Genomic DNA, 17,967 nt, shown 5'->3' with positions numbered 1-17,967 from the left:
TCTCATTTTCATTTATTTAGTTTATTTCCTTTTCAATCAATTATCAATCAACTATTTTGAGCAGTCTGAAGGAGACTGACCAATGTTTTTATTTCTTTGAATTAGTTACAAGCAGGACAGTCCATATAAATACAGGGGCAATATTCCAACCCTTCCCAACTGGATTCCACAGAAGGGGTTTGGGGACACGATTGTGGTATATATATATAAGATATAACACTTTGCTACATAGCCTGTTGAATATGCTGTTCAAAAGCATCCTTAGTGGGAGGCAGATGTGAGACTGATATTTCTGTTGTTGATGGAAGAATACAACAGAGCTCATCAAGACTGGAACATGGCTGGCCCTTTCCCTTCTTTTTTAGGCCATAGAGAATGAGGGCATATTGTCTAGCACATGCTAAAGTCTCTGGTAGACTATCGGTCAAGCCAAAGATTCTCATACCCTGAAGCTCATTTATGTGCTTCTCCAGCTTGTTGAAAGCTGTTGTTTTGCTTATTGCATCCAGTCAATGCGTGCCATGCGGTTAGGGTTAGGGTTAGGGCCATCACTCTCTCTCTCTATGGCCTAAAAAAGAAGGCAAAGGGCCAGCCGTGTTCCCGTCTTGATGAGCTCCTTTGTATTCTTGCATTAACGACAGCCATGCCAGTCTCACATCACTGAGGATACTTTTGGATGTTCAACAGGCTATGTACCAAACTGGTACAGTATATGGTGCCACAATCATGTCCCCAAACCCCTTCTGTGGAATCTAGTTGGGAAGGGTTGGATGCTAAAGGATGAGACTACATTACTACAGCCTGTCCTGTTCAAAAAATAGCCTGCAACAAGCAGTAAGAGACCTCACCCAACTCTACTGCTATGATAAGGATTGTTGCAGTCAAAGTAGTACGTGCCTCAATGTCTCTCTGTGGGATTGTGTTGCACATAATGTTACTCCTGTATTTACAGTGCATTGACTGTAAACTAAAATAAACAAGAAATTACACAATCCTTTTATACCAGCTTGTGCCTTGTGGACCAGCCTTGTGGAGCATTGTAGTGGCCCTTAGTTGAAATCCACTGGGAACTGAATTCCTTCTTACCTTTTATATTTTAATAATACTTACCATCATACCATATTTATTACTATAACATAAACAGTAAGACAGAATTCAATAAATCCATTGACCAGCCATTGGCCAATAGATACACAGCGGATTATGTCACAAAATCTCCTGCCAAAATTACGTCAGAATTTGGAAGATCATGGCTTTGTATCCATTGACCAGCTTTGCAAGCAAGCTGGTAAAAATTGGTCAGTCTCCATCATACTGCTCAAAATAGTTGTTGATGTGAAAATATTGAAAAAGAAATAAACAAAGAAAATGAAAATGAGAAAAAGCAGCTGATTGATTATTTGGCATTACGAATGTCACACATATACCTATACCTGATAACCATCCGTAGATTCTAAATGAATATGAAGTGTGTAGAGACATGGTATCAAATTGTAATCCCTGTTATTAAACAGTCATTGTGTTGTATTTGAGGCATTATTACAGTATTAATAGATAGAGGAACTCTGGAAAATAAAATAAAAACCCTGCTGCATAGCATAACAAACCTGCAGCATATTATGACATTCTTCTGGTTTCTTTTAGGTGTTGGTGTATTCCCTATAGACAATCTGTAAAAATATTGTGTAAATTCAACTAAGTAGTAAGTAGGGATGGAGCTTGTCCATTTGTATTGATAATGAGCACATTATCGATCCTGCTTGTTGACCCCTGCTTTTATCAAGCCGACTATTGAGTGTCTTCTAATATTTTGTGGGAAGATGTGAGATGACAAATTCTGAACAGAACTGGAATATTCTTTTTTATTGGCCAGTTGTTGTGACTGTGAGTTTGTCTATGAAGATGAGAATTGACAAAAGTAAAACATATTATCATTTAATATAATTAAAACAATCATTCATTAATGTGCAATAAGTGTTAAATGGCTATATATTATGAATAGTACTGTAACAATTTCTTGATCGCCTCTTGTCTTGATTATTTAAACTTGACGTCAAGAGTTACTGACCATCGATTTCATGAAGAGGACAAGTAAAAGTTATGAAAAAACATTGTCAGATGTTATAAACCATTATAGAAGATTTTACAGGATTACAGGGGAACATTTCCTTAAAAAATGTAATTTCCGCCTATAGAAAGTCCTTATATAAAAGCCTGCGGATTCAAAACAGAACCACATTTTTGCATTCTGATTGTTTTGGGATGTAGGGACACCTGTAGACCATCTGTGCAAGTATGAGGTAAAAACAACCAGCAGGTAGAAAATGACAAAGATTGACTTGGAACTCCATCTTTCAGGGTAGGCGTTTTTTTTCCCTATGTGGTGAGTACCTTCATGGATAAATTTAATGACTTTTGCAGTAAAAGTAAAACTACTGACCATCCATTTCATGAAGAGGACAAGTAAAAGTTATGAAAAAACCTTAACAGGGTTTGTACTACCCCGTATAGAAGATTATCACCATGATTACAGGGGGATTTTCCTAGGAATGTCATTTCCGCCTATAGAAAGTCCTTATATAAAAGGCTGTTAATTCAAAACAGAACCACATTTTTGCATTCTGATTGTTTTGGGATGTAGGGACACTACCTGTAGACCATCTGTGCAAGTATGAGGTAAAAACAACCAGCAGGTAGAAAATGACAAAGGTTTGACTTGGAACTCCATCTTTCAGGATAGGCGTTTTTTTGCCTATGTGATGAGTCCCTTCATGGATCAATTTCACGACTTTTGCAGTAAAAGCAAAACTTGTGACAATTCATTTCATGAAGGGGACATCCTAAAGATATGAAAAAACCATGTCACATTTTGTTCTACCCCGGGTAGGGGTATGGTCAACTTCTGGCCCATTTTTTCCTCTACTATATGTGGATCCCATCGCAGAACTGTACCGTCATGAAACTGTAGGTCTACCTTTCCTATGCAAACTCTTAATAAAAGTCTTTAATCAATCAACCAGACTCCCTGACCTGTTAGTCATCACAGTGTTCTTTAAGGCAGTGGTTCTCAGACGTTCATCTGAAGGACCCCAAAATTGATGCTTATAAAGGCCCATTCCCACTGGGCCAGATAAAATCTCTTTCTCCAGACAGATATTTTCCCATTCAAAGTGGATGGTAGATACAGAATACAGACTTTTACTTCTACTCCACTACATCTCGGATCCAAATATTGTACTTTTACTCCACTACATTTATTTGAAAACTTTAGTGACTATTTACTTTGCAGATATACATTATAATATTATAAAACATACATGAACCACATTAGCCCTATTTTATACCATGGCTATTTGAAAATATCCAAGTGAGCTTGTAGATCTGCTATTTTCAAACATTTTGTACTTTTACTCTTGGTACTCTAAGTACATTTTGATGCCAGCACTTTCATACTTTTACTCAAGCACATTTTGAATTCCAGACATTTACTTGTACAGAGTATTTCTATAGTGCAGTATTGTTACTTTTACTTAAGTAAACTGAGTGTTGCCAAATGAAACCATTTGGTTCTATTTGTACATTCTCAGAGTTACAGACACCATAAGGGTCCATTTGGTTCCTAGCTAGCCATCTAGCTGGGTGGGGACCCCCTGCAAAGTACCGCTGGGGGTCCCCAGACTTTGATAACTAATGGTGTAAGCATTAATGGGAATTTTCATTCTTTCTAAACAGGTCATTCCGAGTACCGTATTCCTTACGGATCGCACAAACACGGCCATCTTTGCAGACGAGGAAACAAAAAGTTTTCCTGCCTATAGACTGGTGCATCTTGGGCACTATGAGGTAGGCTACATTCAGTATTTGTTTGTTACCAGACACCTTTACAAACACATTGACTAAGAAATACAGGGTTAGGGTTAGGTGCACATGGGGTGATCACTGCCTGCCTCCTGTGAATTGTTTTATTTTTGTTTATTTTTTGTTCTCTTTTCTTTATCCCTGACTAGGTTCATGGTAACCCGGACCAAAGTCACCAACTCCCTCCACCCACGCATGCTGTTGGGTTGCCATTTTCCTTCCAGCGAGGCAGGCCCTCTTCTGCTGCTGCTTCACCAGCACCCTTTGAAGCAGCAGTGGCTACTCCACGAGCCAGGGCCAACCAACCAGCCAGATCATTCGTTAGGTTAGTTATATGTACTCAATCTAATATAGGCCAGTGTTTCTCAAATGGAGGTATGTGTACCCCTAGGGGTATGCAAAAAAGGTATTACAGGGAGTACTTGAGGCGAAATAGAACATATTTTACTGTTGTGTTTAATAATAGATTAAAATATGCTACTTATATTTTTTTGCCAGACCCATGAAATGGGTAGGCCTACATAAGCAAATGTCGGTCCGGGTTTTCTATATAAAGGGTATATATGATGATGACATGATGATGACATGCCTACAAAAGGCATGATGTCATAAATGATGATGACAGACAGGGGGTCTGGCACAACCAGGTTGACCTGGTCTAGTTAAGCGATGAAAGCCACTTCCAAGGAGTGGCTTTGTGTCCCATGTGTGTCCCCCACGTCCATATATGGTCATTTGAGTCCAGAATGAACAGGTTTTATCTGTCCGTAAATGTGTCCCATGTGTGTCCCCCATGTCCATATATGGTAATTTCAGACCAGAATGAACAGGCTTTATCTGTCCTGTACGTCCAGAATATGTGTGTAGTGTCCGTCCCAGTCTGATTGGATGATTAAAAATGTCCAAATACTTGGACTGGTCTAGGATTGGTCAACCTTCACATGACAATTCGGCCCTCCAGATAAAATCATTCAGAATTCTGAAGCTCTAGAACACATACCGCTTCACTTTGAACCGAATGTATATACAGAGTTCATAGCTCTAGAACACATAGAATAAAAGTTTTTCTATGTGTTCATAGAAAATCAAATCAAAAAAATCTATCTAGAGGGCCGAATTGTCATGTGATGCTTGACCAATCCTCAAAATATCCAATCATCAGACCGGGACGGACACTACACACATATTCTGGACGTACGGGACAGATAAAACCTGTTCATTCTGGACTGAAATGTCCATATATGGACATGGGACACACATATTGTTTTTGAAAAAACCTATTCATTCTGGACTGATATTCTGGACGTACGGGACAGATAAAACCTGTTCATTCTGGACTGAAATGACCATATATGGACATGAGGTGACAGACATTTTGTTTTTGAAAAAACCTGTTCATTCTGGACTGAAATGACCATATATGCATATGGACATGGGACACACATTTTGTTTTTGCAAAAACCTGTTTATTCTTGACTTCACCGCTTCAAAAAAAAAAATGTTCCATGAACAAAGGATCTCACACTGTTCTTGCTTAGCAACTCACGTTTTATTCTGTTGGAATAATTTGTCTTTTTATGCCCAGGCCAATCTGGATTGGGCAGATTGTGGACGGCAACCTGTTCACCCAAAGGACGCTGGAGATTCGCCTTGCAGAGGCCGATGCAACCTTGGTGGGCATCAAGGCTAAGTTGATGGCCATATTGGGCAGTGATGAGCCACTGATCCTTGTTGACAACAAAGGATATGAATACATGGACTCAGAGGTTACACAAAGTAAGTTGTATGTATGGTCTGGCACTTGCTTACAAATAGTGGATTAAAGTGAATGACGATAATTTCAAATATACTTAATAAATATTGTCTGCATGGATTAAAGTTCTCAGTCACCACGACTTTCAGTCTTTTGGATCTCATAGAATTCAACATGTCTTCTCTAGCAGCATGTGATGCACCGAAAATAGACAATCTATATTAGCTTACAATTGACTTAGGACTTGGTCTAACAAAACCTGTTAAGTATTGAGACTTAAATTTGCTTTAATCCATGTGTCTGATTCCCAAAGGCGCAGATTATTGGGATTCCAAGAACAAGATTGTCTATTCCTTGACTTCCACGGAATTTCAACAGCTACAGAATGGAAGGATGGCCAAATTGAGGTAATCCATTTGACATCCATTTGACAGTTTGCCTTCAGGCAAAAACACAAATGTGTAATTTTTATTCCTGTGAACATAACTGTTTATTATTTTCTATTCTGTTTTTTCCGGTCAGCATAATTGTAAACAAATGTCATAGGTTGAAACGTTTAATTATAGAAAAGCTAATTTCCAGTGCACCATTTGGGAAGGGGAAATTTAGAATCCTATTTTCTTTTTCCTCATTCAAGGAGAGCACCCGAAGTCCCTTCACCGCAAGACATCAGTGCTAGGATTTTTCAGGTGAAAGAAGCAGCCGAGGGCCTGCAAGTTGTCACATCTGCACTGAACCAGCTGTCGGATCTGGCAAAGATCAAACGTACAGCAGCCAGTCTGCATGAAGCCTTCACCTGTGAGATCTGTCATGGTATGTATAATATATGCCAGGGGTTTTCAAAGTGGGTGACGGGGCACCCTGGGGTGTCGTGACGGCAGTCCAGGGGTGCAGCAAGATCATTTGATAGTATTTGGAATTCATTGAACTTGAAGTACAAAGTTATTTTCAGTCAGTTCTAACCACAATGGCTATTATCTCAACGTTTTCCTCACAACATAATCACTAAAATATCGTCACTGTCGGGCAAAAACCTTGTATCCAAGTTTCAAATGTGTACGTCTTTTGGTAAAGCAAAGTCCTGCTTCATCATACAAGACCGTCGCACAAAACTAGTGACAACAGCACATCTAAAAGCACACAACGCCTCGCATCGTGTGCTTGTAGATCGGCTGTTTTCACTAGTTTAGTACATTTTATAGCTGATAAATATAAAATGAACGGTTTTGGACATACAAGGTTTCCACCCGACAACGACAATATGCTATAAATTTAAGGTGCTGGGAGTGAAAATTATAATATAGGGGTGCCTTGGATTAAAAAATATATTTATGGGGTGCGAGACAAGAAAGTTTGGGAACCCCTGATATATGCAACTGTAGGTTGCATATATTCAAAATCCTGACCTAACTAAGTATTCAAAAGATACCAAAAAATGTTACCATTTACTACTGTATCAAACGTGTTCCCGTCCTGTAAAAAGTAAACACAAAAAGGGTTTCCTGTCTGCAATGTGTTAAGCTCATCTGTGTGATTGGGTCCTGGTGTCTTTCATCTTCCTCTTAACAATACATTTAAGAGAAAGTACACCAGTTACTATGGCTCTGTGGTGGGCAGGTGACAAATACTTGAAACAGACTTAAATTTATGTATTTGTGAATAAATGTTTTCCACATCTATGTATTATTTGTTTTTAATCTACAGGTACAATGGAAGTGCCCATGTTTGCAACCTGCTGCGACTTCATCGTTGGATGCGAGACATGTGTGCGTCAGTCTACCTCAACTGTGTGTCCGAGGTGCCAGGTAGAGGGTTTGCAGGCTAACGTACATCAGCTTAAGGGGCTTGATCGGGTCTTGTCTGCCCTCAGGAACACACAGACAGAGTAAGCTTTGTCATTGAAGTGTCCTGAAACAACCTGTGTTCTGCACCCACCCATCTTTATTGATTGATTGTATTTATCTTATTTTGTACATCTCCAGCAGGCATAAGGTCTCTTGCAACTTTGTATAACAAGTCAAAGAGATGCACTTTATTCTTCTTGTTTAGTTTTACACACCTGTTCAATGTTTTGTGTAGAGAAAAGCTGAGTTCCAAAGTTGTGTTTATTTTATTTTATTACTATGAAACCTAAAGAGCACTAAAGGGGGTGGGGTCACATTTAATGTTCTTTGCACAGTCTGTTAAGTTGTACACACCTGTTCAATGTTTGGTGTGTAGAGAAAAGCTGTGAATGACATTTCAGAAGTCTTCTATAGTCCATGGGCCAGACGGGTTGTCGGTATCAAAAAGGTGGCAAAGGTTACCATGCATTTTTGAAAAGCTCTATATCTGTAGATTATATTTTGGTATGATAACCCTTTCTTAGACTCTTTTCTTTCTTCTTTTTCTTTCTTTCGTGTGTCATCATCAGATGTCCAGATCAGTAGTGTTCAGCCACGCCCTCGTCTCAGGTCCCACATCGAAAATGGCCGCTGGAGTTGGTGTCCCATTAACTTTACATTACAGGGAAAAAAAGCAAAAAGATTATCTGCTTTTAGTAGCATAAGAGGGGTCAAACTAGGGGTTTGTCATGATGCCGAATCCATTGCAAGCATTTGTTTTGTACAAAAAACATTCCTTTGGGCTATAAACGATGCATGTATGGGCCATGAATGGGCCATGTAGGGGTCTTCTGAGGCCATTTATAGCCCAATGAATGTTTTTTGTGCAAAAGAGATGCTTGCAATGGATTCGGCATCATGAAAACCTACTACTTTTTTACCTTTTTTAATCCTGTAATGTAATGTTAATGGGACACCAACTCTAGAGGCTGATAACACCAATTTAGCTGTGTCTAAGAAAGGGTTATCATACCAAAATATAATCTACAGATGTAGAGCTTTTCAAAAATGCATGGTAACCTTTGCCACCTTTTTGATACCGACAACCTGTCTGGCCCATGGACTACTACTTTCTGTGGGCGGCAATGGCCCAGGGGTAGAGTGGCCGACGGATTCACCAGATGGTAAACGCAAGGTTACCAGTTCAATCCCGGGCCCCCCCTGAGTTGTTGTCGAAGTGTCCTTGAGCAAGACTCTGAACCGCTAATTGCTCCCGGTGTGCAAGTTAGTGCCTTGCATAGTTTACTCTGCCATCGGTGTATGAATGTGTGTGTGAATGTGGTTCTGAGCCTAAAGGGCTCTGTATAGGTCACTTTAACAGTGTCCCTATTCTGGGGAAATTGCCAATCTACAAGCTCGCACCACATTGTGGTGCATTGTGAGCTTTCAGTGTGATTTGGCATGAATGGGGAAGATGCTTGAAAAGGAATCTGATTGAGGATTTGTTTAATGCTAAACACACTTCAATTTCTTTGTTTTCCAAATGTTCCACATCAATGTGTTCTTTGAAAATCAATATTTTTATTTTATTTTGTGATGTGATGTTCACCTTGTGGAAATGGCACTTTAAAAACAATTGTTTTTACCTCAAGTTCCACATGAAGTTCAGCTTGTTCAAAGTACATTTTTCCTCAATGATGGCACAATGTTTACATTTTACAATTTAATGTTTTACATTTTGATAGGAATAAATGTTATATTTGCATTTACTCTGCCTCTTCATTGACTTTTCAAATCACTTTGTTACCATTCCTCTATTACTAAAACATAACACAAAACTACATCGAGACATAATTCTCACCCAAATAGTGCATTAAAGTGGTTATACTTAAATGTAATCGTAACCGTGTTCATTTCAGCAAACTGGTCTAACTAAAACCGTGACATCTGGTAATCTGGTAGTGATGCACTGGAGTTGCAGTTGTTTAAGATTGTTTATTGCAAAACTGTTATTTGCAGAACTGTTAAAGGCTTTACAGAAACACTTAAATTACTTTTATAAACAAATTACTTAAAGCAGGGGTCTTCAACAGGGGGTCCTTTTAATCTGTGATAGGAAACCTTTTTCTCCTTAACCCATATTCTGAGAAATTTAGCTGAAAATAGACGATCTACGAGCTTGTAGATCTGCCATTTTTGGCAAAGAGGTTTTGTGTAGAGGGGGAAAAAGAACAGACTAAGTACATAGTGAAAGGTCCATTTATTGCTTCATCTTTCTCTCAGCTAATGGGTCCTTGGCCTGAAAACGTTGACCCCTGCATCTTTGATAATTACAGGTCACTATGTAACAAGTCAAACACATCTTCTGGTGCTATCTATAAGGGACCCTACAGGTACAATGGAAGTGTCCATGTTTGCCACCTGCTGCGACTTCATTGTTGGATGCCAGACGTGTGCGTCAGTCTACCTCAACTTTGTGTCCGAGGTGCCAGGTAGAGGGTTTGCAGGCTAATGTACATCAGCTTAAGGGGCTTGATCGGGTCTTGTCTGCCCTCAGGAACACGAGTAAGCTTTGTCATTGAACTGTCCTGAAACAACCTGTGTTCTGCACCCACCCATCTTTATTGATTGATTGTCTTTATCTTATTTTGTACATCTCCAGCAGGCATAAGGTCTCTTGCAACTTTGTATAACAAGTCAAAGAGATGCACTTTATTCTTCTTGTTTGCTTGTTTAGTTTTACACACCATAAATGGAAAGGTCCATTTATTGCTTCATCTTTCTCTCAGCTAATGGGTCCTTGGCCTGAAAACGTTGAAGACCCCTGACTTAAGTTTACTGCATCTTTGATAATTACAGGTCACTATGTAACAAGTCAAACACATCTTCTGGTGCTATCTATAAGGGACCTAACAGCATCTTTAAATGGGTCATAATAATCGTGAACCACATTTTGGTATAGAGACAACAGTTCAAACTGAGAACCAAACTCTCTTTCAGCCCGTTGTCGGGCTTCTTCTGAGGGAAATGGATCACGTCCAAAAACGCTTTCTCTTTTTAAGGCTGACCCCAACTCCTGTTGGTACATGTCGGCTGCAACGGCACCAACAGGCAGAAGGTCTTCTGGAACTTTAGCAGGACACCCGCCTTGAGCCAGTCGATTTGGTACTCCCCTTCCTTTAGAAAAATGTGGTGAGATTTAAGTGGTTACTTACATTCAACTAGAAAAGTCCTGCTTCTATTTTATAGTCGGTAATGGATTCAGTTATGAGAAAGGCATGATCATAATGCAGATAGTAAAATTCAATCAATCAAACCTGGGATTCTGTGTTCGTTCCACGCCTGTACGACATTTTCAATGCCAATTCTGGCCATGAGGCATGTCAGGTTTGAGACACAGTACTTTGAGGTGTTGTCCTCAATGTCCAGCTCTTCTTGGTCCTGCAGCTGTACCAACGCTCTCTTTAAAGGGTAGTTGACTCTGGCATTCACCTCTGACCACATTCTCTCTATCACATGGTTCTGTGCAGGTTTTAAGAATAGTGTCAGTCAGTCTTACATCATTGGAAATGCTTATTCAGTGTGTGTGTGTGTGTGTGTGTGTGTGTGTGTGTGTGTGTGTGTGTGTGTGTGTGTGTGTGTGTGTGTGTGTGTGTGTGTGTGTCATCTATCTACTTTACTTAATTCACCTTTGTAGAGGATGTCTGACGGTAGGGCAGCCTCTGACGATTGTGCCTGTGTTCTGACAGCTTTTCCTGGACGTACAATGTCAGATAAAATTCTTTCCCGCAGTCAACGCGAACCTGAATGAATGAATGAACGGATTATTTTAGTCTTAACCAATGTACAAGTTTAAAAATAGACATTACAATTGGTTTAAAACAAAAAAAAATACTCTACCTGGTCCCATAGTCCATCAGAAAGCACAGCAGGTCTGAGGGAAATCACAAACATACAGTATAACTATTATACATACAGCATTATTTGAATTCATAGATCAAAATAAGAATTTTATAATGTCAAAACTGGATCAATAATGGTACAGCTGGAAAAATAAACTGTGTGGTGTCATTTATTTAATGTCATTAAAAAGTTACATTTGTCTTTCACAAGTGTTTTGGAACCTTACACTCAATAGTTAAATTATTATTAAACATCTGCATTCATTTCGCCTGTTATCTCTCGCCAATACAGCATGGAATTGTGGACAAAATCATATCCAACAATAACCAAATGTTCTTTAGTTTTATCTCTAAGGCTAAATCTAACTCTCAACACAAAGGTGGTGTGGTCCCCAGGTTGATTCTTAGTGAGGGTTGTGATCCCTGAGTCATAATCAAACCCCTGCTTTAACCAATAAAGCTGGGAACGTGTTTGTTTACTTACCATTTATTACCATTACTACTATCAAGGCAATAAGTGTTATTTTACCTGTACACTTCCTCATAAATGATGATGTTGTTCTTTATTGGCATGGTGGAGTGACCGACAACCTTCTTGGAGAAACCATCTATAGCCATTACATGGGTAACTCCGAACATGACAAGCTTCTCGTTCTGATCAATATGCAGCTTGTGGCCCATATATTCTGCATGATATGGTATAGGGTTGAGATTTCGGGCACCCTAAAATATAAGAATAACATTATTATACAACTTGATAATCCCCACAACATCATTACAGCGTCGCCCTCCCATTGATTGATTGATTGATTGATTGATTGGTTGGTTGATTGTAGAATTTATTAGGAGTTTGCAATAGAAACATTTACAGTTATTTACAGTTTATTTAACCTGATTGGAGATAATTGTCGTCTACCAGATCACTCAATGTTGTGGCTTAAGTTTAGGGTAGGTCAAGCAATGTCCCATCAGCAGGAGGTGCCTGTTACAGCCAGACACACTAAAAAGCGAGTGTGTCGAGATGTACCAGCCACTTTCCTAAACTCTGATATGGGACGTACTGCTATGTTAAAACTTATTGAAAAATTACAGAATCTAAGTAGAAATCAAGAGGAGTTAGATAAATGGTATAATGAGTTCTGTAGTTTAGTACATTCTGAATTGAATACCAATGTGGACAAATCCAAATTGAGAAAATCTAAACAGAACAATCCCTACTGGAATAGTGATTTGGGTCATCTATGGTCAGATATGCGCAGCGCTGAACATCTTTTTTTGAAATGTAAAAATCCTGATTTAAGAAAGCAGCTTAAAGATAACTATAAGCAAAAACAATATATTTTCGACAAAAAACTTAGATTCTATAAGCGCAGATATCAAAGAGGGCAGATTATACAACTGGAACAACTAAACACACAGAACCCACAACAGTTCTGGAATGAGATAAAGAATTTGGGGCCTAAACGCCCAAAAAAGATTCCTATGCAAGTGTGGTGTGAAGGTGAAGTATCATCTGATCCGGTTAAAGTATTAAGGGAATGGGAGGGAGCCTTTTCTGGTTTATTTTCAAAACAAGAAAGTACCGAAAATGTTTCTTCTGACCACTTACCTTGTCAGACAGAGACATGCTCACATTTTAGTAGTGATGATAGTTTAAATAGAAATCTGAGTAGAGAAGAAGTGCTAAAGGCAATTGAGTCTGCAAAGGACAAAAAGGCTTTTGGTGTTGATGAATTACCAAATGAAGTGTTGAAATCTCAGAAACTATTTGACTCAATATTCAATTTGTTGAATGTGTGTTTTGAACAGGGTATTATACCATCTACATGGTTTAAATCAATTATAACCCCAATTCCAAAATCCCCAAAGGATGATCCTAAGATTCCATTGAATTATAGAGGTATAAGTTTATTAAGTACGGTTTATAAACTGTATTCTTCTGTGTTAAATAATAGATTAGTTACATTTTTAGAACAAAATCATCTACTAGAGGAAGAACAAAATGGTTTCAGGAAGGGGCGGGCTTGTTTGGATCATATTTATACAGTAACTACAGTGATCAGAAATAGATTGAAGTTGAAAAAACACACCTTTGGTTGTTTTATAGATTTTCAGAAGGCGTTCGATTTAGTTGACCACAACCTTCTTAAGTTCAAGCTTCATCAAAGTGGAGTAAATGGAAAGTTCTTCCAAGCAATCTCTTCTCTGTATAGGCAACCTGTGGCCTGTGTAAAGGTTAATGATTACTTTACAGAGTGGTTTCCAACGCCCTCTGGTGTTAAACAAGGGGATATTTTGTCACCAACCTTATTTGCTGTTTTTATTAATGATTTGGCCAGAGAGGTAAAACGGCTTGAGAAAGGTGTGCCATGTGGTCAGCAGGTATCTGTAGATATCCTGCTTTATGCAGATGATATTGTCTTACTGTCAGAAAAAGAAGAAGACCTACAGAGAATGCTGACTTGTGTTAATGAATGGTGCAAGAAGTGGAAAATGCGCATTAATCAAAAGAAAACACAAGTCATGCATTTTAGAAAGCCAGGTACAAAAAGAAGTAATTTCAAATTTTATGTTGGTGAAAAACAACTAGAGTTTACAGATAAGTATAAGTATCTAGGTTTGTTTCTAGATGAACACATGTCCTTTTTATATGGTGTATCTGCTCTTGCAGACTCTGCAGGCAGGGCACTGGGAGGCCTCATAGGTAAAACAAAAAATTTGAAGGACATGGGTTATTTTACATACTCAAAACTGTATCACACATGTGTATGTCCTATTCTAGATTACATGTCGGGGGTTTGGGGATATAAAGTGTTTCAGTTAAATGAACGTATTCAGAATCGAGCAATTAGATTCTTTTTGGGGTTACATAAATACGCACCAATTCCAGCATTCAATGGTGATATGGGCTGGGACCCCTGTAAAATCAGATGGCAGGCCAACATGGTAAATCTCTGGAACAGGTTGATGGGTCTGCCACCCAATAGGATGGCTAGCCAAATATTTTACTGGGATCTATCTGTGAACGGGGAATGGGTTTCAGAAGTCTCGGATCTCTTGGTAGAATGTGGTCTCCAGGAACATTATCTCCAGAGAACATCAGTTAATGTGGCGGAGTTTGTTACAAGAATCCGTGCGAAATGCATTCAGTCCTGGGCGGAAGAAATTTGGCAGAAGCCCAAATTAAGAACATATTGTCTACTTAAACAAGATTATAAATGTGAAAAATATATCTTGTATAATTTACCCAAGAGTCAAAGGTCACTCTGTGCGCAATTAAGATGTGGCATTCTGCCCCTACACATTGAAACAGGAAGGTACAGGGGCCTAGCAGAGGAAGAAAGAATATGTGTATACTGTGATCTGGGTGAAGTAGAGAACGAAATACATTTTATTTTATTTTGTCCTTTGTATCATGATTTGAGAGTATGTTTATTTAAAAAAGTTCATAACCCTGACATTAATTTAATAGAGTACGAGAATGGTTCCTTAATTACATTTCTTTTTGATCATGTATTTGCTTTTGCAGAATTTCTATTTAAAGCGTGGGGCAGGAGGAGAAGGGTGACTTATAGTTGAATTTAAATGTTGACTTTTGTGTTAGGTGCAGGCCATATGGAGATGTAGTGTATCGCAGGGGTGGGTGCACCCCTCTCATCTCTGCAGGCGTTCGAGTGTTTGCGGGGATGGGAGGGGTGTACTCACTCCTGTAAGGCACTTCAGTAAGGTACTCACTTCTGTGAGACACTATTTGTATTAAGCTGTTGGTGGAATGCACACTGGAATGTTGTTTTGTTGGTTATATGTACAGTATATATTTGTTGTGTCTGATAATCCCATGTGGGATGGGTCAAATATTGTCCAGACACGAAAATAAAATATTCATTCATTCATTCATTCATTCATTCATATTCATTCATACAGTTACATGACAAATCACTGGTACACGGTCAACTTAAAGGAGATCCTAGAAAGCCGAGGCTTATTTCCACAGGAACCAAACTAAGTATCTCATTATAACATTGAAAGACAAACAAATTGTTTTCTGGCTAGGGGAAACACTGTTATAATACATTTTTATTGAAATATTGAAAAGACATTTGCCAGTAGGCCTACCTGCTGTCTTGCAGTATGGTAGGGTTGATGAATACTTCTTAAGACATTGCCCACTCTGACTTCAGCAGCTTTAATCCCCTTTGATGATAGATACCCAGTCATCATTTTTCGTCCAAACGACGTCCCAGTCTAGGTGGAATAATTGCGACCGTCAGGGAGCAGTTTACTATGAAAACCTCCACCGTCCGTCCGTCCGTCCGTCCGTCCGTCCGTCCGTCACACCTTTGTGACCATCAACAAACGTCACACCTTTGTTGATGTTTAAATCGAAGAGTCTTGGTCAAATACTTCTGTTGGTTTCTGCACTGATCATCTATCTATAAATGCGAGAAGTCTCTGCATGTGTGTGTGTCTGTAATCCGCGTATCTCGAGAACCGTTCGTCCCACTGGCTTCAGATTCGGCACGCGCGTTCCTCGCCGCGGCACGGAGTGCAGTGCCGGGTCTCGACCCGACCCGACGCGCGGTTTTCCCGAACCGGCGCGAAACGTTCGGAATCTCCTTATGCGGGGTTGATTGTTGACATCAGGCTGTTTCTGAGGAAATCGGCGAAAGCTCTGACTCATTGTGACATCACTTCATAAAAGGCTCTGACATCACGTACGCCACATGAGTCAACAAAAAATCTCTGTGAGTGTGTATGTATGTAGGTTGTGGTGGAAAAATCCATATAACAATCATTGTGGTATTAATTTATTAAATGTATATGCATAGAGCCTATTTAAACCCTCTGCAGGGTTGACATCATTCCCTGTTCCTCCCTGACAAACCCCTTACAAACAGCCGACTCACACAAATCTATTACAATATGCCGACTGTGTGTGTGTGTAACTATAGAATAGAGACCATGTAAGGAGTGACCATCTGTTGTTACCTCTCTGTACATCTTCTGTCTATGTATAAATGTGTGTGGGACATGGGTGTTTGGGGCTGATGGGGGAAGCTCTGAAGGGAGACGCAAGTCTCTCTCTCTCTGCTGTGATGAGATCTACAATAAAGTATGAAGTCTGATTCCTGACAATGCGGTCCTGCATCTTCCTGTTTGTTTAACTTACTTATAGTTAACTTCAAAAACTTCCATTACATTTGGTACCAGGAGTGGGGTGGATGCTTTGCTGATTATAGCAAACACTCCATTTAGAATCTAGGAAAATGGGAGCGAAACAGAGCAGGAAGAAGAAGGTTCAACAACAACTGAACGACTTACAGAAGGCCATGGAACAGGCTGAGCTTCGTAAAGAAGTGACTCTTATGCGAAAACAACTTGACAGAGTGATGAGGAAATTAGCAGATCTACAAGCCAACACTAGTCCTGATGACTCCAACAATGTGAGGCAGAAAGAGCTAAACCGCTGCAAAGACACACAGTTGGCTGTTGCTACACCCAAGGAACACCCCGCAGACAACAGCAACGACCATGATGACATTGGTGGAGAACTAAAGGAGAGCCATGATGTTGTCAGGGGAGAAGAGAAGCCTGAGCCCGTCATGAACAATGAAAGACAGGGGGGAGAAGATGTCACGACGACACTCTGTAAAAGAGAATTATTCCCATTAATTCCATATCCAAACCCTCATCCCCGTCCAGGGGCTGGAGCACAGCAAGCGGACATAGATGCATACTCTCCAACAGTACATGTTCAGCGGAACTGGACACCTGATGAATTGAATGACATTGTGAACGACCTTCCAGACCACAGAGTCGACGTTGTGCGCTGGTGTGCGGCTGTCTTGGATTTGATTGCGATGTATACACCATCTGCAAGAGAACTGGAATCTATCTTTCGCAAAATCTTTGGATTGAGTTGGGTACGTCTCAGAGGTAACTTTGATGTGAATGGAGCAACAAATGACATTATCACTGGACAGTTGCAGAACCGAGATGGTCTTTTTGACAGGGTGAAAGCAGCATTCCCTGTGCGCATTGATTGGCCTCGAATTCACAACACAAAGCAGCTGTTGGATGAATCCTGTGATGAATACAGGAATAGAATGGAGGAATGTTTTCAGAAGTACTGTGGTGTGGCCCAAGAGAACCCGGCTTACAATGACTTGTTAAAAACTGCTGTGATCAATGGCTTGCTCCCGTCCATCCATAACCGTGTTATGACTTCATGTATTGGCTGGGAAACCCTGCCCTTGACTGTGGTGTGGGGACATGCACAGCATGCTGAGAGGCATGTGCTCTCACAAGTGGACGTGAGGAAGAAGGCATTGGAGACAGCACAACTGATGTTCTATGAGAACTACCAGCAGCCACCGCAGAGAGAACAACAGAGGAAACAACAGAGGAAACAACAAAATCCACACTCACATAGGACCATCAGGAGCCGTAAATGGAAACAAAGAAGAGAAGGAAACAGTGACTGTGCCTCAGATGACCACATGGAGACGGAGTGTCCTACCAAGGAGAGGGCATGGCAGCACCGGCAGCACCCAGACCAGGACCATGGACAATATGGGTCTGGGCCTGCTCCATGGAGTTGGGGGCCAGTTGTTCAGCCAGCCACCCATCC

The 17,967-nt window shown here is 40.0% G+C and overlaps 1 protein-coding gene across 1 annotated transcript; it reads right to left on the bottom strand.

Annotated features, from left to right (window-relative positions):
* Positions 1 to 9,902: 9,902 nt before the first annotated feature.
* On the bottom strand, positions 9,903 to 16,485 carry LOC308280758 (uncharacterized protein; the record flags this gene model as incomplete). Its single annotated transcript, XM_080755071.1, has 6 exons — positions 9,903 to 9,981; positions 10,838 to 10,956; positions 11,335 to 11,368; positions 11,866 to 12,059; positions 15,453 to 15,581; positions 16,471 to 16,485. The coding sequence occupies 6 exons, from the start codon at positions 16,483 to 16,485 to the stop codon at positions 9,903 to 9,905; spliced, it is 570 nt and encodes a 189-aa protein (XP_080611197.1).
* Positions 16,486 to 17,967: the final 1,482 nt, after the last annotated feature.

The sequence above is a fragment of the Nannobrachium achirus genome, assembly GCF_963921795.1.
Source record: "Nannobrachium achirus genome assembly, contig: SCAFFOLD_44, whole genome shotgun sequence".
Lineage (NCBI taxonomy): Eukaryota > Metazoa > Chordata > Actinopteri > Myctophiformes > Myctophidae > Nannobrachium > Nannobrachium achirus.
The sequence above is the reverse complement of the archived record's forward strand: the minus strand, read 5'-3'. Positions and strand labels throughout refer to the sequence as shown.